The sequence below is a fragment of the Nomascus leucogenys genome, chromosome 10 (assembly GCF_006542625.1).
Source record: "Nomascus leucogenys isolate Asia chromosome 10, Asia_NLE_v1, whole genome shotgun sequence".
Taxonomy (NCBI): domain Eukaryota; kingdom Metazoa; phylum Chordata; class Mammalia; order Primates; family Hylobatidae; genus Nomascus; species Nomascus leucogenys.
In genome coordinates this window covers 2,144,062-2,167,476 of record NC_044390.1, presented here as the reverse complement: position 1 = coordinate 2,167,476, position 23,415 = coordinate 2,144,062, and the positions used below count along the sequence as shown (strand labels likewise).

At 39.8% G+C, this 23,415-nt stretch overlaps 1 protein-coding gene across 4 annotated transcripts in view; it reads left to right on the top strand.

The window, feature by feature from the left end:
- The window catches only part of ZNF471 (zinc finger protein 471), a 48,677-nt gene extending 27,619 nt beyond the window's left edge, over positions 1–21,058 (top strand). Inside the window, exons 2-5 of one of the 4 annotated variants that reach the window (XM_003277221.3) lie at positions 2,994–3,081; positions 7,101–7,227; positions 9,310–9,405; positions 15,177–21,058. In XM_003277221.3, the coding sequence (XP_003277269.1) occupies positions 3,049–3,081; positions 7,101–7,227; positions 9,310–9,405; positions 15,177–16,801 (1,881 nt within the window). In that variant the 5' untranslated portion in view covers positions 2,994–3,048 and the 3' untranslated portion in view covers positions 16,802–21,058. Of the gene's footprint in view, positions 1–2,993; positions 3,082–5,388; positions 7,228–9,309; positions 9,406–15,176 lie in introns of those variants that run through there. The other 3 variants (XM_030819535.1, XM_030819536.1, XM_030819533.1) reach the window with 3 other exon arrangements.
- The last annotated feature ends 2,357 nt before the right edge of the window (positions 21,059–23,415 follow it).

Below are 23,415 nucleotides of genomic sequence, written 5' to 3'. Positions count from 1 at the left end.
AACAGACCGGGTGTCCAGAGCGTGAGACCAGGATGTATTCGTGTGAGAGAGTGAGAGACCAGTGAGTGCGAGAGAGATGGGCGTGTGCCTATGTGTGAAAGGCCGGTCGGTCGGTGTGTAAGGCTCAATGAGAGGCCGGTGTGTGTGCGAGAGAGAGAAGAATCACCAGGTGTGCGAGACTAGACTGTGTGAGAACAGTGTGAGACTGTGGTATGTTAATGTGTGAAAGGGAGACCAGTGAGTGTGAGAAATGGGTGTTTTGGGTGAAAGACCCATCAGTGTGTGAGGCTGTGGTATGTGTGTCTGACAGACAGAGACCAGAGTGTGAGACCAGGGTGTGTTCGTGTGTGTGAGAGACAGAACATAGCGTGAGACCAGTGAGTGTGAGAGAGATGAGCATGTGGCTGTGTGTGAAAGACCAGTCATTATGTGAGGCTCCTTGAGAGGATGGTGTGTGTGTATGAGAGAGAGAAAGAGACTAAACTGTGAGAGTCCAAAGAGTGAGACTAGGGTATGTTGTTATGAGTTTGTGAGAGAGAGGGAGGTGATCAAAGTATGGGACAAAGTTATGTTTCCTGGCTTACGACTTCTAAGATCCTTGGAATCTCCAAAGTATTAAGTGTCTTTTTGCATGCTGATTGGTGGGCTGGCAGCCTGTAGGTTGATCATGGTAAGGGCTGGTCACCAGACAGGATTTGAGGGTTGGGATTACCTGCCCCATCCTCAATCTCCAGGGAAAGGAAAGGGAGCCACAGGTTAAACTGATCATCAGTGGTCAGTGATTTAACCAGTCATGCCTACATTATGAAGCTTCCATAAAAACCCAGAAGGACTGGCTTCATCAAGCTTCCAGACAGCTGAACACTGGAGGTTTCTGTAGGATGAGCCCCTTCCTATATAACCTTGTCCTATGCATTCCTTCACCTGCATCCTTTATAATATCCTTTATGATTACAAACGTCTTTCCCTAAGTTCTGTGAGCTGCCCTAGCAAATTAGTTGAACGCAAGGAGGGGGTCATAGGAACCCCGATTTATAGCCAGTCAGAAGCACAAGTAAAACAACCTGGGGTTTGCAACTGGCATTGGAAGTGGGGAGCAATTTTGTAGGGCTGAGCCCTCAACCTATGGGATCTTATGCTATCTCCAGGTAGATAGTGTCAGAATTGGGTTGCCCTAGAGGTCACCCACCTGGTATTCACTGAAGAATGTATTGCTTGCCTGGTGTGTGTGTGTATGTGTGTGAAGACCCCCACACATCTGGTCTTAGAACTGTTTTGTGTTGTGTGAGTAGAGTAGGAGAAACAGTTTGTTTTTCCTCTTTGTCACCTGAGTATGTTATCAGGGACTGGATTGTGAGAATCCAGAGTGCGAGACCAGAGTGTATCAATGTGTGAGAGAAACAGATGTGCCTGTGTGAAAGATTAACAAGTATGAGGCTCCCTGGAGTCTGAGAAAGATCATGTGTGTGTCTTGAGTAAAAGCAAGAGACTAGACTGAGTTCAGTGATTGGGAGAGACTGGGGTATGCTGGTATGAGTGTGGGAGAGACCAATGGGTATGTGAGAGACTGCAGTATGTCTCTGTCTGGCCTGGTAGGTTGTGAGAGGGTGTATCACAGTGTGAAAAAGATTGGAGTGAGAGCAACCAGTATGTATTTTGTGTGCATGAGATAAAGCAGTTGGAATGTGAGAGATCAGAGTGTGTTTGTGTATCTGTGTGAGATACTGGAGTATTTGAGTAATTGAGGCCTCTTTGAAAGATACCGTTGAATGCGCATGTATGAGAGACCATCACGTTTGTATGTGTGAAAGAGGGAGAGAAAGACTAGTGATGTGGTTGTGTGAGAGACCAAAATAGGTGACAAAGAAACTATGTGAACCATGGTGTGTTATCCAAAAGGCTTTACAAATATAACCTCTGTGAGGTTGTGAAGCATGTGTGAGTGAGACAGAGATAAGGGACAGTGAGCTGTGTGTGTGAGAGAAGTAAGATTGGGGGTATGTGTGAAGGTGTAGGTGAATCACCGTGTGTGCTTATATTCATGTCCTCAGACAATGGAAATGTGACTGTGTATATGTGCTTGTTTTGGGGTGCTCGTGATTGTGTCCTCTGTGTGACCAGGAAACCTGTGTTAGTGTTTGTATGTCACCCCGTATACCTGTAATTGTGGCCCTGTATGACTGCTGTGTATGGGGAGACTACTTGGAAGATTGATAGGACTGGATTCTTTATGAGTGTGGCTGTTTGGAATTGTGTGTTGCCGGGATAGGAAACGTGGAATAGAATTCCTGTCCCCAGTCCAAGGGTTTCAGTAAGAAGCAAAAGCTGGGGTGACTGAAACTCCTAACTGAAGCAGGAGACACCCTCACTTCTGTGTGACAGGAGGGTAATCAAGGGGCTGGGACAGAGGTGAGAGTGAAAGTGGCAGAATTGAGTGCTAAAGGTTCCATCGTTTCAGGGTGAGGAAAGTGAAACATTGCCGGGGGGCGGGGCAGGGGTGCAGTGGTGGGGATTGAGTGAAGAAGGAGGATAACCTCTGGTGGCATTTGGGAGTCAGATTTTCCTTTTTCTTTTTTTTTTTTTTTTTCCCAAAAACCCCATCCATCTGGCCCAGAAAGGAGCCAGATTTTCAAACAGTAGACTTTCAAAGCATGAAGCAGAGACCCAAGAAGAGAATGACTCCACCTTTACCTGTAAAATAGAGGAAATGACTATTTTATAGGATTATTTCAAAAATAAAGCGAGATAATCTAATCTATGCAGAGTACCTAATACATCTGAATGGGAAGGTAGCTCTTTGAAAAAGATTAAATTTAGGACCTCAAGCATGAAAAAAAAGAAACAGTTACGAGTTATAGCTCTTCAGTGGCCATAGGTTGCTCATACCCATTTATGGGATCAACCAAGGCTGGGAAGAAGAAGACAGTTTTAGGCTAGTGATTCTGGGAGTGCAGCAAAGGCCTCATCTCTCTCTAACCTTTCCCTTCCTTCAGCCTTGCCCTCCCAAGACACTGTTCTTCAAGACAAAGACCAGAAGAGAAGGCAAAAATGAATGTTGAAGTAGTAAAAGTCATACCCCAGGTTAGTTGACATTTTCTTTCTCTTCATGAAAGGCAGTCTTGCTGTTTAGGACTTTGTAATGCTTCTTTTCTTTTGAAAATTCCCTGATTAACAGTCCAGGAGCCTAGTTCCCACTTCTCTCAGAGGCCACTGTCTTTAACTCTACCTAATGAGTGAGTAATAGCTTAGTATAAAAAGTCATGGAGGTCCCTCTGAGATTCCTCTTCCCACCTTGTGTACATTTTAAATTTAGTGCTGACTCTTGTGAAAAGACTTGATTTATGTTGTATGGAATATACATGTGGATATGTTAGTACTAGTGCGTTGGGTTCCAGGTTAAATGTGCATGCAGTGCGTTTCCTATATGTAGAATGCATCAGGAATTATTCCTCTACCTGAAGTTTTGTCCAAATCTCTGATTATGTCTTTAAGATAAATTCTTTAAAAGTTTTTCTTTACATTTTAAGTATGAATTACCAACCTCATTCGTTCACCTGAAAAATCTTATTCTACTTAATTTTTGCAAATTTTATAAATTTAAATAGGTGAGATGTTCACATGGTACAAAATTTAAAAACAAATTTCACCCTTAACTCCCAGTTATTTTAAGAAGTTATTCTCAGCATGTATCTCATTCAGAGCTATGTTATGCCTTTATGTGTATACATAAATACTTTCTTCTCTTCAAAGTTAATGATTTTTCGTGTCTTGTTGATGAAATTTTTGTCTACCTTTAGGTCCTATTTTTCTTCTAAGATTTGTTTTATCCTTCACAGTTAAGTTTCTGGTAAGCTTAGACTGGATTTTTGTGGTTTTCTATCATGGTAGGGCTGAAATTACATTAACTTTTTATGTTAAATTTAATTTACATTAGATTTTTACATTTAATTTACATTAAATTTTTACATTAAATGTATAATTTATAATAAGTGAGGCAGAGATTTATTTTTTCAAGTTGGCACAATGGCATTAATTGAATTATTCATCTCATTCTCACTAATTTGAAATGCCACCTATATCATGCACTAAATTCCTGTGTATATTTGGTTCTGTTGCTGTACTACACTCAGTTTTACTTGAATTTCTGCTTTTAATCTTTTAATTTTTAAATATTATATTGCACATGTATAAGGAACAATGTATAAAAAGGAACCCTTAATTCTCCCACTGTGAAATTCCCCTTCACATTTTTTCTAAGTGGAAAATGTGTTTTCATGACATACGTGAGTGTCAGATGTCCATAATTAATGCCTAATTAATTTATATGCTTCATATCAAAAGTTATGTTAAATTAATTTTGAAACACTGCTTTTTTTTCTTGCGCTGTCAGAGTTCATGAGATATTAAAAAATATTTACATGGATTCTGGGCATCTGTGTCTTCCTCAGCATTAAAACCATTTTGTGAATTACCTAACATAATTTTCCAAAGATACAGACCTTTTAGAGTTTGTGTGCCTGATGTTGTCATTAAAATTCTACTTGAAGTCACAAGCACCAATTAATACAACAGAATTAGTCCCCTCCAATTTGCCCTATAGAAGTAAGTTGGGATCTCCACAATACCACTTACTGTCTTTAGTTTTGATATTTAACCTCATACTCCTGAATAGTGCTCCACACACTATTTCTTGATTATTTTAGTTTTAGAAATGATCCAGTAACCTACTACTATAGATGATAAAGATTCAGTCCATTAACCCCACCACCTGAAATGCACACACACATGCTTATTTGATAGACTATGAACATTATTCACTATTTTTGTTTTAAGTCAGTGTTCAGGGTAGCTTGGTGTCTTTCATCAATTTGGAAATTTTTCAGCCACAAATATTCTGAAACTTTCCTCTTTTTCTAAGATTACAATTATATACATAATTGACACTGTTTTATATGTCACTTATGCTTTAATTCTCTCTTTAATTCTCTAATCTCCTGTTAAGCCTCAGCCACTCGAGTAGCTGGGATTATAGGCATGCACTACCATGCACAGCCAATTTTTGTATTTTTGGTAGAGGTGGAGTTTTGCCATGTTGTCCTTGCCGTGCTATGTAGGCTGGTCTTGAGCTCCTGGCCTCAAGTGATCCACCGGCCTTGGCCTCCCAAAGTGCTGGGATTATAAGTGTGAGCCACTGCACCCAGCCAGGTTTTCTTAGGTTTTATCTAATGTTTTTTTTTTTTTCTGTGCCAGGATTCTATCTAGGAAATTACATTACATTTAGTAGTCATATTTCCTAAGACTCCTCTTAGCTGTGATAGTTTTTCATACTTTGCTTATTGATGACCTTGTCAGCTTTGAGGAATACTCAGTTATTTTGTAGAATGTCTCAAATCTGATGTTTTTTCATGATTAGACTAGGGTACTGTGTTTTGGGGAGGAAGATTGCAGAGGTAAAGTTCCTTTTCCATCACATCAAATCAGGGGTGCACACTATAAACATGATTTATTACTGTTGATGTTAATAGATGTTAATTAACTTTGAGGTAGTGTTTGTCAGGTTTCTCTATAATAAGGTTACTCTTTTTTCCCTCACTTTTCTATACTGTTTGTAAGGAAGTCACTATGCACAACCTACACTCTAGAAGTGGGAAATTATGTTCTACCTCCTTAAGGGCAAACATAAATCATTTGAAAAATCTTCTAAATGAGATATTTGCCTATTTTCCTCATTTATTTATTTAGTCTTAATTTAGTCTCTTATTCAGTATTAATCCTCCTGGAAATCTCATAAATTATCTGATACCTTGCAATAAATGGTTTTTTCCTTAAAAAGAAAAAAGAATTACAGGCTCTTCAGATGCTATCCATTGGGATTTACTTCATTGGTTATAGCATTATCAGTTAAAAAAATCACTACATATACATGCATACACATATATAAAGTTATTCTATAGGTATTCGTAAAATTCTGGTAGTATATGTACTAGATTATTAACCATAAGTACCAGGATCAAAAGCAGTTTTTTCTGTGGGAACAGCCAAAGCTCCTCTGTCCTTAATAGTCACCAAAATTATCCTAAATATCGGAAAGAATGTGAGCACCTTTTGCTTGCATTGAGGACTTCATCTTATTTTATAAGAATATGTGAAATGATGGTTCTTAGTTCTCAACTCACTAGAAGGTGAAAACTAGAGTTCAGGAAAACTGTGAGTACACAGAGAAACTTAAACAATTTTGTAATTCTTTTATATGAAAAATATATTAAACATTTTCCTAAAGGTATGTATATCTTCTAAAGTCCCATACATTGAATATCTGTTTAAAATTTGCTTTTAAACACTAATCTTTAGAACAAAGATATGATACAGAGATTACTGTTTAAAGCGAATTAAAATGTGCTCATAATCTTGTCTTTAGTTATACTTTTGATAACTTTGCAAATCAGGCACTAAGATTAATAAGATATTCATTTTCAACAGAAGTAAATCTGAAGGTGAAAAATGCCCACAATAACTTTTAAAATTTCTTACAAGCTGCTGGTGATTATAACTGGTCATTAATTTTTCTCTAAGAATATTTAAAAGTTATAACTTCAATTTCATTTTGTTCTGCAACTGTGGGTTCCACCAGCCGTGGGTGGAAAACACAGTATTCACTGATGCAGACATAATAAAATTGCATTCTTAAAAATATTTTTATTATTTAAGAAAAAAAAATCAGCTACATTAGTTCAATGCCTTTCTCCAGCCCCTACCAATAAAACTTGGATCCCATGGAGTATCATTTGAAAAATATCAATTTAGATATTCCTTTTATGCTTTTGAAGATTCAACATAGGTATGTGTTCTTCCTTGACGCCCTCTTCACTGCCTTGTAGTTAGTTATGCACCCATATTTCCCTATGTTTGGAATCGATTGGCACCATTGTACCCAATGCAGTTAAACACTTCCATAAGTACTGTTTTGGCTTGGATCTTCCTATTTATGTTTTTTCTCTTCTATGAGTCATTTCTCACCTAAAGTAGAGACATCTTGGATCAACTCAGAGTTATCTTTGGACATGAGCATTGGTTGGTTAAGAATATATTTGTCACTTCAGGACTTAGTGACATTCAAGGATGTGGCAATAGATTTTTCCCAGGAAGAATGGCAATGGATGAACCCTGCTCAGAAGCGTTTATACAGGAGTATGATGTTGGAGAACTATCAGAGCCTGGTATCACTTGGTGAGGATCTTTTCCCTCCTGCATAATCTACCTTTAAGGAACTTTTTTGTCTATATATTATTAAATTTGCTTTTATTATATGTAGGTCAGAATGGAATTTGGGAATGGAATCTGAGAAACAGAGGATATTGAGGGACTAAAGAAAACTTGAGATTTAGAGTTAGTGAATTTGGTGAATATCAAATATTCCATGCGTACACCTTTAAGGCAATTGGGAACACAAGACACAATGTGAATCTCACCAGTCTCCTCAGTTTCCTTGTTCTCTCTCTCCTGCAGAATTATTATCACCACTAGACAACAACAAGGTTCACAAAGAATATATAGCTAGATTACTATAAATTCAGAATATCACTTTTAAAATCTGTATCTTTGTATTAAGTAACAAACTGAAGACACAAACTGAAAATGGCTTCAGATCACTTACTGTTAGGGAAATTCATATGGACCTTTCTTCTAAGCACTGGGGCCACCCCATTGGCTAGGTTAGCTTTCTGTTCTCTAAAAGCCCTTTTGATTATGCTTGTGGTTCATTGAGCTTCTTGAAACTAAATTTATATCTTAAACCAAATTTGGGAAATTTTTAGCCATTATTTCTTCAAATGTTTTTTTCTGTTCTTTTCTGTTTTGGACTTCAGGTACACCTATGTTAGATTGTTTGATATTGTGCCCTAGGTAACTAAGGATTGTTTCACTTTTAAAAATCTTTGTTCTGTTTTAATTTTAATTTCTCTCTCGCTCTTTTTTTTTTTTTTTTTTTTTTGAGACAGTCTTGCTCTGTTGCCCAGGCTGGAGGGCAGTGGCGCAATCTTGGCCCACCACCTCCCAGGTTCAAGCAATTCTCCTGCCTTAGCCTCCCAAGTAGCTGGATTACAGGCGCCCACCACCACACCCAGCTAATTTTTTTTTTTTTTTTTTTTTTTTTTTTGAGATGGAGTCTCGCTCTGTCACCCAGGCTGGAGTGCAGAGGCACCATCTCGGCTCACTGCAAGCTCCGCCTGCTGGGTTCATGCCATTCTCCTGCCTCAGCCTCCAGAGTAGCTGGGACTACAGGTGCCCGCCACCACACCTGGCTAATTTTTTTGTATTTTTTTAGTAGAGATGGGGTTTACCATGTTAGCCAGGATGGTCTCGATCTCCTGACCTCGTGATCTGCCCGCCTCGGCCTCCCAAAGTGCTGGGATTACAGGTGTGAGCTACTGCGCCCGACCTAATTTTTGTATTTTTAATAGAGATAGGGTTTCACCATGTTGCCCAGGTTGGTTTTGAACTCCTGACCTCAGGTGATCCGCCCAACTTAGCATCCCAAAGTGCTGGGATTACAGGCGTGAGGCACTGTGCCCAGCTCAGATTGGATAATTTCTGTTGATTCATAGTCAAATTCCCTGACTCTATCCTTACCCTCAGTGTTTGGTTAGGTGCATCTAGTGAATTTTTAAGTTTCAGATGTTATATTTTTTAAATTATATAATATTTATTTGGTGGTTCTTGTAGTTTCTTTTCTGAGATTTCCTGTGTGTACATTTATTTCAAGCATATTTGCCTTTATATTCTTAAGTATTGATATAATAATAGCTGTTTTGAAATCGTGCTATTCTTTGTTATTGCAGTGTGAGCGTCTATTGCTTGATTTCTCTAATGGGCATGATTCACTTTTTCCTTTTCTTATGTCAAGTAATTTTGAATTTTATCATATATACTGTAAATAAAACATTGTAGAGCCTCTGGATTCTGTCATATTCCCCTAAAGAGTATTGATTTTTTTCTAAAGCAGGCAATTATCTCAAAACTTCGAACTATTTCTAGGGACCTTTTAAAATACCTCATTTACTACTGTGTGATAATATTCAGAAAATGTTGGGCTAAATTTCTGCCCTCAAGCCCCTTATAAAATAGTTCACAGAGTTAACTGTTAGCAGTCTTACTAGGCTATTCCAGAGTTTTATGTAGTCTGCCCTTCAGATGTGCTTTATCTCTTATCTAGTATTCCTACTATATCATTCCACCAGAATTAAGGTACTGGCTTTTAGTTCTGAAATAATCCAAAACATGACCAATTTTCATGTCTTTTTTTATATGTAGGTCTTTGCATTTCTAAGCCATATGTGATCTCCTTATTGGAGCAAGGGAGAGAGCCTTGGGAGATGACGAGTGAGATGACAAGAAGCCCATTCTCAGGTGAGTGTGGAAGAACCAGAGAGGGGAATCTTTTTAACATAATGGCTCAGCCATTTTTAGAGGTGATACCTTCTCACTTATGCATCTCAGAAACTATTCATAAGCCTTACAGGCCTGGGGAGAAGACTGAAACTTAATGCTTCACATGGTCCCCTCAAATGTCTTCTCTTCTACTTGACTGTCTTCTCTCTAAGAACTAATATTCTCTAGAGATTAGAGAATCTTAAATCTCTTAAGATTTTTGTTTTGCAAAAATCTTTATCCAGCTCCTTACCATCCCCTTTTTCGCTCTGCCATACAGACTTATATAAACTTCTATGTTTCTTAAATCTTGTCTTAACTCTTGAATTAGGGACTGCTTACAAATTATAATGTACCCTGCTGCTCTTTCATTCCTTTCCTGTAGCAGATAGGAAAAATCTAAACCCTGTTAGCCTCTTCCTGATCAGCTCCTTCCTACTTCTGTAACCTCATTCTTTATTACTTTTTAGCTTTTTCATTATACTTTAGTCCAGAGTTTGCTAAATTATGTGAGATACCCAGGGTATGTTTCAAGTGAGTTACAGGTATACCAAGCTACTGAGTCTCTCAAGAGCCTTGGGAGACTAGATGGGTCCAGAGGTAATTCCAAATCTGATTGCCTCTGAGTCACAGGCAGTATCATTCTTTTGCCTGCTCCACCTGTGCTTTACAAATGTCATATTGAATGAGTATTCATCTAGCCCATGGGTCAACTTTTCTGAACTCACCAAGCTTTTTACTGACCCAGGCATTTGCACTTCCTGTTTCCTCTACCCAGAATGTTCCTCTCCTGGGGTCTGTCTATCCTGAATATCAAATCAGAGCTAAAAAATCATCTCATCAGAGGCCTTCCCTAACCACCTTATGTAATGAACATTTCCCCATCTCAACCCAGTAACTGTCCACCAAGCCACTGTTTATTTTCTTTCTAACATTCAGGAAAGCCTACAATTAACTTGCTTATTGTTTAATGCTTATATTCTACCTCTCCCACTGAAATTAAAGTTCCAAAAGAAAAGGGCATATCAATATATGCCGTCACAATTAGGCCTTAAAGCATTCTCCTTTCCCTTCTGTAACAGTGTTTGATCTTTACATTTTGGAATAATTTGGATCCTAAACTTCCTGTGTCCTCCAAATACAACAGTCCCCCTATTCAAGGTTTTGCTTTCTGCAGTTTTTTACCCACAGTCCACCACTGTCTAAAAATATTAAATGGAAAATTCCAGAAGTAAACCATTTATATGTTTTAAATTGTGCACCATTCTGAGTTGTATGACGAAGTCTTGCACCTTTCTATTCTTTCCTGCCCAGATCATGAATCATCCCTTTGTCTAGCACACCCATGCTGTATGCCCTACCTGCCTGTTAGTCTCTTAGTCTCGTCTAGCTTTTCAGATCTGTTGCACTTAGTGAATATAGGGTTCAGCATCATTCCAGGTTTCTGGCATACACTGGGTCTTGAAATGTATCCACTGTGGATAAGGAGGGACGACTGTACCCACACATCAGAAGGGAAATAGATCCTGCTTGGATGCACTTTATACTTCAGTTTTGTATGAAGATGCCATCTGCCTTAAATAAGAGAAACAGAAAAGAACTTTCCCGATAATTGGCCCTGTGAAGAACAAGTGGAAGAAGGGAAAAGGAAGAAGCTATAAGTCTGGTGGGATGCTGAGTCAATGTGTAGATATAAGTATTATTGTATGCATAAGATATCTTAGTGTCTGTTAAAAAAGGCCAGGAAATTAGGAGCAACCATGGCTCTCTGTAGGAAATTGGAGTTGAAGACAATCTTCATGTGACAAAAAAGTAAAATGTGAGAAAACAGAAGACGATGGACTCAGCTTTCTGTGTCTTTTTCTATATTCTCCTCTTCAGTCTGTCTATGTAGGAAAAATTATAGGTGATTAGTTCATTAACCCCGCATTGCCTCAATTCTTGAAGCATGGGTGCCCTGGTCTGAATGTTTGTGTGCCCCGGAAATTCATGTTGAAATCATCTTCTCTAGAGTGCTGGTGGTAGGTGGGGACCTTGGGAGGTGATTAGGTCATGAGGGCTTATGAGTGGGGTAATTACCTTTACAAAAGGCCCAAAGGAGCTTCCTTGCCCCTTCCACTGTGTGAGGAAACAGGAAGAAGGCACCATCTGTGAGAAAGCCAGCCTATGCCAAATCTGCCTGGGCCTTGATCTTGGATTTCCCAGTCTGCAGATCTGTGAGAAATAAATTAGCCATGCCCAGCTAATTTTTTATAAGTGTATTAGTCTGTTTAGTTATAAGTATTCTTTGTAAGTGTATTAGTCTGTTCTCAAGCTGCTAATAAAGACATACCTGAGACTGGGTAGTTTATAAAGGAAAGAGGTGTAATTGACTTATAGTGCCACATGGCTGGGGAGCCCTGACAGTCATGGCAGGAAGCAAAGGAGGAGCAAAGTCACTTCTTACATCGTGGCAGTCAGGAGAGAGCTTGTGCGGGGGAACTCCCATTTACAAAACCATCAGATCTCGTGAGACTTACTCACTGCCAGTGAATAGTATGGGGGAAACTGCCCCCATGATTGAATTATCTCCACCTGGCCCCACCCTTGACATGTGGGTATTACTACAATTAAAGATGAGATTTGTGTGGGGACACAGCCAAACCACATCAATAAGCTACCCAGTATATGGTACAGTTATGGGCCACATAAACAATGTATCTATCCATTATGGACTGCATACAGGACAGTCACACAAGATTATCATGGAGCTGCCCTATACAGGTATAACTTTAAAAAAATCTCTTCTGGCCAGGCGCGGTGGCTCATGCCCATAATCCCAGCACTTTGGGAGGCCGAGGCGGGCAGATCACGAGATCAGGAGATCAAGACCATCCTGGCTAACATGGTGAAACCCTGTCTCTATTAAAAATACAAAAAAATTAGCTGGGCGTGGTGGCATGTGCCTGTAGTCCCAGCTACTCGAGAGGCTGAGGCAGGAGAATGGCATGAACCCAGGAGGCGGAACTTGCAGTGAGCCAAGATTGCGCCACTGCACTCCAGCCTGGGCAACAGAGCGAGACTCTGTCTCAAAAAAAAAAAAAACTCTTCTATTGCTGGGCATGGTAGCTGACACCTATAATCACAGCACTTTGAGAGGCTGAGGTGGGAGGATTGCTTCAGGAGGAGTTCCAGACCAGCCTAGGCAACAGCAAGACCTCATCTCTACTAAAAATAAAAAATTAGCTGGGCATGGTGGCATGCATTTTGTACTCCCAGCTACTCAGGAAGCTAAGGCAGGAGGATCACTTGAGCCCAGGAGTTTGAGGATGCAGTGAGCCATGATCATGCCATTGTACTCCAGCCTGATGACAGAGGGGACCCTGTCTCAAAAAAAATATATAAAATGTCCTCATAGCATACTTTACTGTACCTTCTTTATGTTTGTATACGTTTAGATACAAAAATACCATTGTGCTTCAGTTGCCAATAGTATTCAGTGGTAACATGTTGTACAGGCTTGTAGACCAGGAGCAATAGGCCATATAGCCTAAGTGTACAGTAGGCTACACCATCAAGGTTTGTATAAGTATGCTCTGTAATTGCCCATCCATAGTGATGCATTTCTCAGAGCATTTCTCCATCATTAAGTGACACAAGACTATTTTGTTATAGCAACCCAAGTTATTCAAGACACTGGATATTCCTGATACCATGAAGACCTGGACTACAAAGCATGTTAATACCTCAAAACCTTTCTTGACTGCTCTAGTGGATTTGATCTCTCCCATCTCTGAACTTTTATAACAATTTAATCTTTATCTCACACTTGATTATGTTTTGTGTTATCTTCTCAAAACTTTTTTTGTTGGTCTTGTCTTCCTAAACTACTTTCTAAACTTTTCAAGAAGAATTCCTTCATTACTTCGATATCACAAATGCTTAGTGCATAATGTATAATTGCTTAGGAAACATTGGATTAGTCGATGATTTGCTACAGATGACATAGAAAAGGAAAGCACTTCCTTTGCCTTTTCTTGAAACCACCTTTTCCCTCAGGTTTTCTCTCAGTATCATCTCTTCAATACAGATTCCTTTATATTTTACTGATAACTTTGTATATATGCCCAGATTTCTTCTGTCTATGGTAAGTGATGTAGCAATATATTTTTTCTTTTTTCTTTTTTTTTTTTTTTTTTCTTTTTGAGGTGGAATTTCATTCTTGTCACCCAGGCTGGAGTGCAATGGCGCAGTCTTGGCTCACTGCAACCTATGCCTCCTGGGTTCAAGCAATTCTCCTGCTTTAGCCTCCCAGGTAGCTGGGATTACAGGCAGGTGACACCATGCCCCGCTAATTTTGTGTTTTTAGTAGAGACAGCGTTACACCACATTGGCCAGGCTGGTCTCTAACTTCTGACCTCAGGTGACATGCCCACCCTGGCCTCCCAAAGTGCTGGGATTACAGGCATGAGCCCTTGCACCTGGCCGATGTTGCAATAATTTTTAAAGCACATTTATTCCTTCTGTAAACTTATATTCTAGGTCAAGAGTTAAGAAAGTTACTCGTGGTAGTAAATAAGAATGTGATTAATAGTAGTGATATCAACCTACATATCATTATAAAATTCATTTCTTCAAAAGGGGAAATGGTAAAACCCTGTTAAGCAGTGGCTTAAGGTGCTGGGTGCAGTGGCTCACACCTGTAATCCTAGCTACTCAAGAGAAGGTGGGAAGATTGCTTAAGCCCAGGAGTTAGTGAGCTATGATCATGCCACTGCACTCCAGCCCAGACAACCGAGTGAAACCCTCTTTTTTTTTTTTAATAAAAAGGTGGTCTAAGAAGTGATAATTTTACCAGGCTGTTGAAAGAAAGGTGAACGGGAAAATCTCTTAATATGCAGATTAAAGTTCAGGGAACTCTGAGAATTGAAGAATTCGCTGTATTGAAACATGTAGATGATTTCATAGGAACACCATTTTCTCATTATGAAACGATAGCCATAGGATTTCACCTAAATCCTAAGATAATCACAAGCCATAGGGTATGTAGTTACTGGAGATCTCTAGAGACTTTTCAGCAGCAGTAGTGATACGATATTGGTATTTAAACAAAGTTAACGTAACTGTATATGAAAACCAATTACAAGTGGAAGAGAGTAGCTGAAGAGAGCTTAATTTATAGTCTGTTAGGTCAATACAGGCATGAAATATTACCATTCCAGACTACTTCTCTAGGATTTCATCCTACATTGAAGTTTTTATTTTTGTTTTTTTGTTTTTGTTTTTGATTTGAGACAGGGTCTTGCTCTGTTGCCTAAGCTGGAGTGCAGTAGGGCAATCGTGGCTCACTTCAACCTCCTGGGCTCAAGTGATCCTCTGACCTCAGCCTCCTGAGTAACTGGGACTACAGGCACGTACCAACCACCATGCTTGACTAATTTTTGTGTTTTTTGCAGAGATGGCGTTTTGCCATGTTGCCCAGGCTGGTCTTGAACTCCTGGGCTCAAGCAATCCACCTCAGCCTCCTAAAGTGCTGGGATTATAGGCCTGAACCACTACACCTAGCCCATTTCGTTTTCTTAATCACCTTTCCCATGTTCCTTCATGAGCTGTCTTTCTTGGGGTCTCCCTGCATATTTTCCAGTTGACATGCCTGTACATAACAGGTTTTGTGAGATTTATTAAATATTTTTAAATTACCTTTTTCACAATGTCTCCTTTGTTGTAGCCCATGATAAAGGGAACATTCACTTTTTTTTTATATCTTTCAGATTGGGAATCTATATATGTGACACAGGAATTACCTCTGAAGCAGTTCATGTATGATGATGCATGCATGGAGGGAATTACAAGCTATGGACTTGAGTGTTCCACTTTTGAAGAAAATTGGAAATGGGAAGACCTTTTTGAGAAGCAGATGGGAAGTCACGAGATGTTTAGCAAGAAAGAAACAATCACTCATAAAGAAACCATCACTAAGGAAACAGAATTCAAATATACTAAATTTGGGAAATGTATCCATCTGGAAAACATAGAAGAGAATATTTATAATCACACATCAGATAAAAAAAGCTTCTCCAAAAATTCTATGGTAATAAAACACAAGAAAGTCTATGTAGGAAAGAAGCTTTTTAAATGTAATGAATGTGACAAAACCTTCACCCATAGCTCATCCCTTACTGTTCATTTTAGAATTCATACTGGTGAAAAACCATATGCATGTGAGGAATGTGGAAAAGCCTTCAAGCAAAGGCAACACCTTGCTCAACATCACAGAACACATACTGGAGAGAAACTCTTTGAATGTAAAGAATGTAGGAAAGCCTTCAAACAAAGTGAACACCTTATTCAACATCAAAGAATTCATACTGGAGAAAAACCATATAAATGTAAGGAATGTAGAAAAGCCTTCAGACAGCCTGCACACCTTGCTCAGCATCAGAGAATTCATACTGGAGAGAAACCCTATGAATGTAAAGAATGTGGCAAAGCCTTCAGTGATGGCTCGTCTTTTGCTCGACATCAGAGATGTCACACTGGCAAAAGACCCTATGAATGTATTGAGTGTGGGAAGGCTTTTAGGTATAACACATCTTTTATTCGTCACTGGAGGAGTTATCATACTGGAGAGAAGCCTTTTAATTGCATTGATTGTGGGAAAGCCTTCAGTGTTCACATAGGACTTATCCTGCATAGGAGAATTCATACAGGAGAGAAACCTTACAAATGTGATGTGTGTGGAAAAACCTTCAGCTCTGGTTCATCCCGTACTGTACATCAGAGAATTCATACAGGAGAGAAACCTTATGAATGTGATATATGTGGGAAAGATTTTAGCCATCATGCATCACTCACTCAGCATCAAAGAGTACATTCTGGAGAGAAACCTTATGAATGCAAGGAATGTGGGAAAGCCTTTAGGCAGAATGTACACCTTGTTAGTCATTTGAGAATTCATACTGGTGAAAAACCCTATGAATGTAAAGAATGTGGAAAAGCTTTTAGAATCAGTTCACAGCTGGCTACTCATCAGAGAATTCATACTGGAGAGAAGCCTTATGAATGTATTGAATGTGGAAATGCTTTCAAACAGAGATCACACCTTGCCCAACATCAGAAAACTCATACAGGAGAGAAACCTTATGAGTGTAATGAATGCGGGAAAGCCTTCAGCCAAACTTCCAATCTTACTCAACATCAAAGAATTCATACTGGAGAGAAACCCTATAAATGTACTGAATGTGGAAAGGCTTTTAGTGATAGCTCATCCTGTGCTCAGCATCAAAGACTCCACACTGGCCAAAGGCCCTATCAGTGTTTTGAATGTGGGAAGGCATTCAGAAGAAAGTTATCCTTAATTTGTCATCAAAGAAGTCATACTGGAGAAGAACCTTAAGAATGTAGCGCATGTGGCCAAGCCTTTAGTTATCATGAATCCCCTACTGTTAATCAGAGATGTCCCACTGGTTAAAAAACATATAAATATAAGAAATGTAGAAAAACCTTCAGCCAGGAGGCTGGCAAGATGGCCAAATAGGAACAGCTCTGATCTGCAGTTCCCAGTGAGATCAACACAGAAGGTGGGTGATTTCTGTATTTCCAACTGAGGTACCCGGCTCATCTCATTGGGACTGGTTAGACAGTGGGTGCAGCCCATGGAGGGTGAGCTGAAGCAGGGTGGGGCATAACCTCACCTGGGAAGTGCAAGGAGTCAGGTATCTCCCTCCCCTAGCCAAGGGAAGCCATGAGGGACTGTGCCATGAGGAATGGTGCACTCCGGCGCAGATACTACGCTTTTCCCATGGTCTTCGCAACCCATAGACCAAGAGATTCCCTTGGGTGCCTATGCCACCAAGGCCCTGGGTTTCAAGCACAAAACTGGGCAGCCATTTGGGCAGACACCAAGCGAGCTGTGGGAGTTTTTTTGATACCCCAGTGGCACCTGGAATGCTAGTGAAACAGAACCGCTTACTCCTTTGTTATGGGGGCTGAAGCCAGGGAGCCAAGTGGCTGAGCTAAGTGGTTCCCATGCCCACTGAGCCCAGCAAGCTAAGATCCACTGGCTTGGAATTCTCTCTGCCAGCACAGCATTCTGAAGTCGACCTGGGATGATCAAGCTTGGTGGGGGGAGGGGTGTCCACCACTACCGAAGCTTGAGTAGGTGGTTTTCCTCTCACAGCATAAACAAAGCCATGGGGAAGTTCCAGCTGAGCAGAGCCCTCCACAGCTCAGCAAAGCCTGTGTAGCCAGAGTGCGTCTCTAGATTCCTCCTCTCTGGGCAGTGCTTCTTTGAAAAAAGTGCAGATAAAACCCTCATCTCCCTGGGACAGGGCACGTGGGGGAAAGGGGTGGCTGTGGGCATAGCTTCAGCAGACTTAAACGTTCCTGCTCGCCAGCTCTGAAGAGAGCAGCAGTTCTTCCAGCACAGCGCTTGAGCTCTGCTAAGGGACAGACTGCCTCCTCAAGTGGGTCCCTGACCCCCGTGCCTCCTGACGGGGAGACACTTCCCAGCAGGGGTCCACAGACACCTCATACAGGAGAGCTCTGGCTGGCATCTGGGACAAGGCTTCCAGAGGAAGGAACAGGCAGCAATCTTTGCTGTTCTGCAGCCTCCACTGGTGATACCCAGGCAAACAGGGTCTGGAGTGGACCTCCAGCAAACTCCAGCAGACCTGCAGCCGGGGGGGCCTCACTGTTAGAAGGAAAATTAACAGGAATATAATCAACATCAACAAAAGGACATCCACACAGAAACCCCATCTGAAGGTCACCAGCATCAAAGAGCAAAGGTAGATAAATTCACGAAGATGAGGAGAAACTAGTGCAAAAAGCCTGAAAATTCCAAAAACCAGAATGTCTCTTCTCCTCCAAAGGATCACAACTCCTTGCCAGCAAGGGAAAAAAACTGGATAGAGAATGAGTTTGACAAGTTGACAGAAGTAGGCTTCGGAAGGTGGGTAATAACAAACTCCTCTGAGCTAAAGGAGCATGTTCTAACCCAATGCAAGGAAGCCTTTAAGAACCTTGAAAAAAGGTTAGAGGAATTGCTAACTAGAATAACCAGTTTAGAGAAGAACATACATGACCTGATGGAGCTGAAAAACACAGCATGAGAACTTCGTGAAGCATACACAAGAAAAACCTTCAGCCAGACTGAATGCCTTACATGGAAGAATTCATACTGCAGAGAGGTCTTAACAATGTAAAGAATGTGCAAATGTCCTCAGACAAGATGCACACCTTGCTCATCAGTGAGTTCATTTCAGGCAGCCAGCTCTTCCTCACCCACTACATCACCAAGTCCTGTGGATATATCTGCTAAATATTTTTGGAATTTATCCACTTCTTTTGATTCCCCAGTCCAAAACACAGTCATTTCACCTGGACTATTTCAATCATTACACAGGTGTCCAACCTTTTGTCTTCCCTGGGCTACATTGGAAGAAGAAAAATTGTCTTGTGCCACACATACAATACACTAACATTAACAATAGCTGATGAGCTAAGAAAAAAAAAAAAGTCCATGCATAGTTTTAGTGATACACCACCTCAGATAAGCAAGAAAGTCCTCACATTCAATGGGTTGCATACCTGTGAATTCTAAAACTTCATCGTCTTTTGTCCCTTTCGAGTTTACAGCCACAGTGACCTTTCAAAAATGCAAATTAAGTTACTCTCTTAAAACTCTAGTTAAAATACTTGATGTACATAAAGTGCTTAGCAAAATGACCAACTCATACTAAGTGCTTAGTAAATGTTAGATAAGTATTCTTCAGAGTTGATGTAAATTAGTTTTAAACAGTGTATTCTTGAAAGCAGTATGGCAGTCGTAAAAATTTTGGAACCAAAACAGTATCTTTTTTTAAACCAAAAAAAGTTTTAAATGCTGTCTTGCTCTGTTGCCCAGGGTGGTCTCAAACTCCTGTGCTCAAGTGACCCTCCCAACTCATTCTCAAGTGGCTGCGATTACAGGCAACGAGCCTGACCTAAAACAATATCTTAAGGTAGATGGTGATTAGCACATGTAGTATGCTTAACATTTAATATTATAATCAAACATCACAGTGGCTCTCATGATTAAGGCTGTGTTCCCTTGTTGGTGAGGAAATTAATTATGACTTGATACATAGAACATGTTTTAAGAAGTGGCTATATAGCTCTGGATAAAACGAACAAAAGAATTAGAATTCCTGGGGAGAATATATACGAGACTGTATTTAGTCAAGTAAAAAAAAAAATCACTAATGTTTAACTGAAGAAAGAGAAATTGAATAATATAGTTCTATTTCAACATGTGGGTTTACAGATTTATTCTAACCTTCCAAGGATCCACTAGTAAAGTTGTTCTGGAGTATATTTTTAAAAAAACCACTTAAAATGTTCCACTTCTTTCATGAGGCTAAGTCAACTCTGATATCAAACCAAGGGGAAAGAAATGAAATTATAGGTGAGTTTACTTAGTTATATACAAAAGGAAATTATTAGCCTCTGCTGATGGAGAACAGAGGCTGTGAATAAATGGAGATCCATAACATGATCCTACATGAATGTTTCAATATTGTAATCCTGTAAGTTACTTTTACATTGACAGTTCTGAAATTCATGTTGAGTGTTAATTAGGCAGGAATCAGAAGGGAGGTTTTGTAGAAGGTCGTATCCCATGGGTTTTTTATATTTGAAAAGTGTTTTCGATGTATCATGGGGGGAGATTAAATGTCTTTGACAGTTATCCAACTAGAAATAAAGTCAGCATCCCATTTGACTCCTCACACAGAAGTTCATTCTATACTCATTACAGACGTAAGAGGAAATACTGTTAAGATGGTAGAGGAGAATGTAGAGTATTTCTGTGCCTTTAGGTTCAGGAAGTCTTTGGTAAGCAGGACAAGGTCCAGAAGCCATAAGGAGAGAATGACAGGACTGTTTAGAAGATTTAAACCTTTTTCATGGTGTAAGATACTGTATGCAAAGTTAAAAGGCATATGACAGGCTGAGAGATCTTAAACATACATTAGAAAGGATATAGCCCTTGAAAAAGGGCTGTTAGAAAGCAGCAAGGATAAGGTGCACAGTCTTGCAGAGCATGTCAACAAAATTTATTGGATGAAGAAATTAAAATGGTTAAATAGAAGAAGTTCTCAACCTCACTAATGATCAGATAAGTGCAGATTGTAAAAGTCCTCATCCCCACCAACACAAACCAGCAGGAATTTTATGTGAATGTAAAGTGGATAATATCCAGTATTGTCACAGATGTGAGAAACCATATTTTCATATATTGAGAGGGTAAATTAGAGGAAAGTCATTTTAGAGGGCAATGTGGTGTTACCTGTCAGCATTTTGAATATAATTACCCTTTGCCACAATTCTACACCTAGTCATTTATGTTCTCAAAAAGCACAAGTGCAGAAATATAGATGCATAAGCAAATGTGTTGTAGAATTGTGAAAATTTTGGAAAAAATGTTTAGTACTAGTGAAGTTATGGGTTACTTAAGTTACAGAAAATCAGTTTAGTAGATCACTGTGTAGTTACGGAAAATGAGATGGATCTCTACTCAAAGATGTCTTGCAGTTTATGAACTGAAATATAATTACATAACTAACACGATGACACCGTTATTAACTACATAAACTTTATAAAGCTTAAAAAATGCGTTCATAGTATCTGTTATTTGTTGTTTTTGTTTACAATACAAATAGAAACCATGCACACAGATACAAGAACTTCCCTGTTTTTTGTTTGTTTTTGTTTTGTTTTGTTTTTGGTAGCAGGTGGGGTGAGCTGCTCTCATGTTATTCCATGAGTTTTTTTGTGTGTTGCTGGTTGTGCATGGTTCATTTTTTGTTTTTATTTTTTGAGATGGAGTCTCGCTCTGTGGCCAGGCTGGAGTGCAGTGGTGCGATCTCGGCTCACTGCAACCTCCACCTCCCGTGTTCAAGTGATTCTCCTGCCTCACCCTCCTGAGTAGCTGGGACTACAGGATAGTCTCGATCTCTTGACTCATGATCTGCCCACCTTGGCCTCCCAAAGTGCTGGGATTACAGGCATAAGCCACCGCTTCCAGCCTGTATATGGTTCATTTAAATCAAATGAGATACTCCTTGAGACATGGGGGAAGTTGAATATCAGTTATCCTGTGGCCAAGACTTAAAGATGGTATATGAGCTTCTGCTGCTGTGCTCCCTAGACCTGACCTGATTCATGCTTCTGCCAGGTAGTAAACATGTTTCGTCCTGCTGAATTGGCAGAGTAGTCCCAAAAGAACTGTAACTAAGGTATGCACATACTGAAGAAAGGGATATAGTATTTCTGGGAGAGCTCTAAGGAAGGTAGACTTCTGTTGCAGTCATTCTGAAGAATTATGGGTGGTGATTCTTGCACAAGCCCAGCTCATACATCTAGGCTAGACGATGCTTAGATATCTTTATCAGTGCCTGGGGATGTTTTAAGGCCTCTGGTTGAGTTTAAGCCTGCTGGGAAAAACCTCGGCTAAACACTGCTGAAAAGCTTTTCCTGAACCTGTGCTTGAGAGCACCATTTTACCTCTAGGGAGTGCTTTACTTGCCATCCATAGGATGCTAGGCACATTTCAAAGAAGGACTGTTTTAGGAAAGTGGTTTCTTATCTCTTAAATTTATTGAGGCTCATTTTATGGCCTATCATATGGTCTATCTTAGAGAAAGTCCCATGTGCTGTTGAATAGAATGTATATTCTGTGGTTGTTGGATGAAATCTTCTGTATATGTTAAGTCCATTTGTTCCAAGGTATAGTTTAATTCTATTGTTTCTTTGTTGACTTTCCTTTTTTAAAAATTTGTGATGGAGTTTCACTCTTGTCACCTCAGCTGGAGTACAAATGGCATGATCTCAGCTCACTGCAACCTCTGCCTCCCAGGTTCAAGTGATTCTTCTGCCTCACCCTCCCGAGTAGCTGGGATTACAGGTGCCTGCCACCACACCCTGCTAATTTTTGTATTTTTAGTAGAGACAGGGTTTCGCCATGTTGGCCAGGCTGGTCTTGAACTCCTCACCTCAGGTGATCTGCCTGCCTCGGCCTACCCAAGTGCTGGGATTACAGGCATGAGCCACTGTGCCAGACCTCTTTGTTGGCTTTCTGTCTTGATGACCTATCTAATGCTGTCAATGGAGTATTGAAGTCCCCCACTATTATTGTGTTGATCTCTATCTTATTTCTTAGGTCTATTGGTAATTGTTTTGCAAATTTGGGAGCTCCAGTGTTAGGTGCATATATGTTTAGGATTGTGATATTTTCCTGCTGGACAAGGCCTTTTACCGTTATATAATATCCCTCTGTCTCTTTTAACTGCTATTTAAAGTTTGGTTTGTCTGATATAAGAGTAGCTACCCCTGCTTCTTTTTGGTGTCCATTCACATGAAATGCCTTTTTCCATCCCTTTAAGTTTATGTGAAGTCCTTATGGGTTAGGTGAGTCTCATGAAGGCAGCAGATAGCTGGTTAGTGAGATCTTATCCATTCTACAGTTCTGTGTCTTTTAAGTGGAGCATTTAAGCCATTTACGTTCAATGTTAGTATTGAGATGTGAGGTACCATTGCATTCATCATTCTCTTTGTTGCCTGTGTACCTTGGATTTTTGTTTTTTGTTTTTGCTTTTTAACTTTTTTTTGTATTATAGGTCCTGTGTGATTTATGCTTTAAAGAAGTTCTGTTTTGATATGTTTCCAGGATTTGTTTCAAGATTTAGAGCTCCTTTTAGCAGTTCTTATAGTGGTGCCTTGGTAGTGGTGAATTCTCTCAGCATTTGTTTGTCTGCAAAAGACTGTATCTTTCCTTCATATGTAGTGCTTAGTTTCACTAGATACAAAATTCTCGGGTGATAATTGTTTTGTTTGAGGAGGCTGAAGATAGGGACTCAATCCCTTCTAGCTTGTAGGGTTTCTGCTGAGAAATCTGCTGTTAATCTGATAGGTTTTCCTTTATAGGTTGCTTGGTGGCTTCTGTCTCACAGCTCTTAACATTATTTCCTT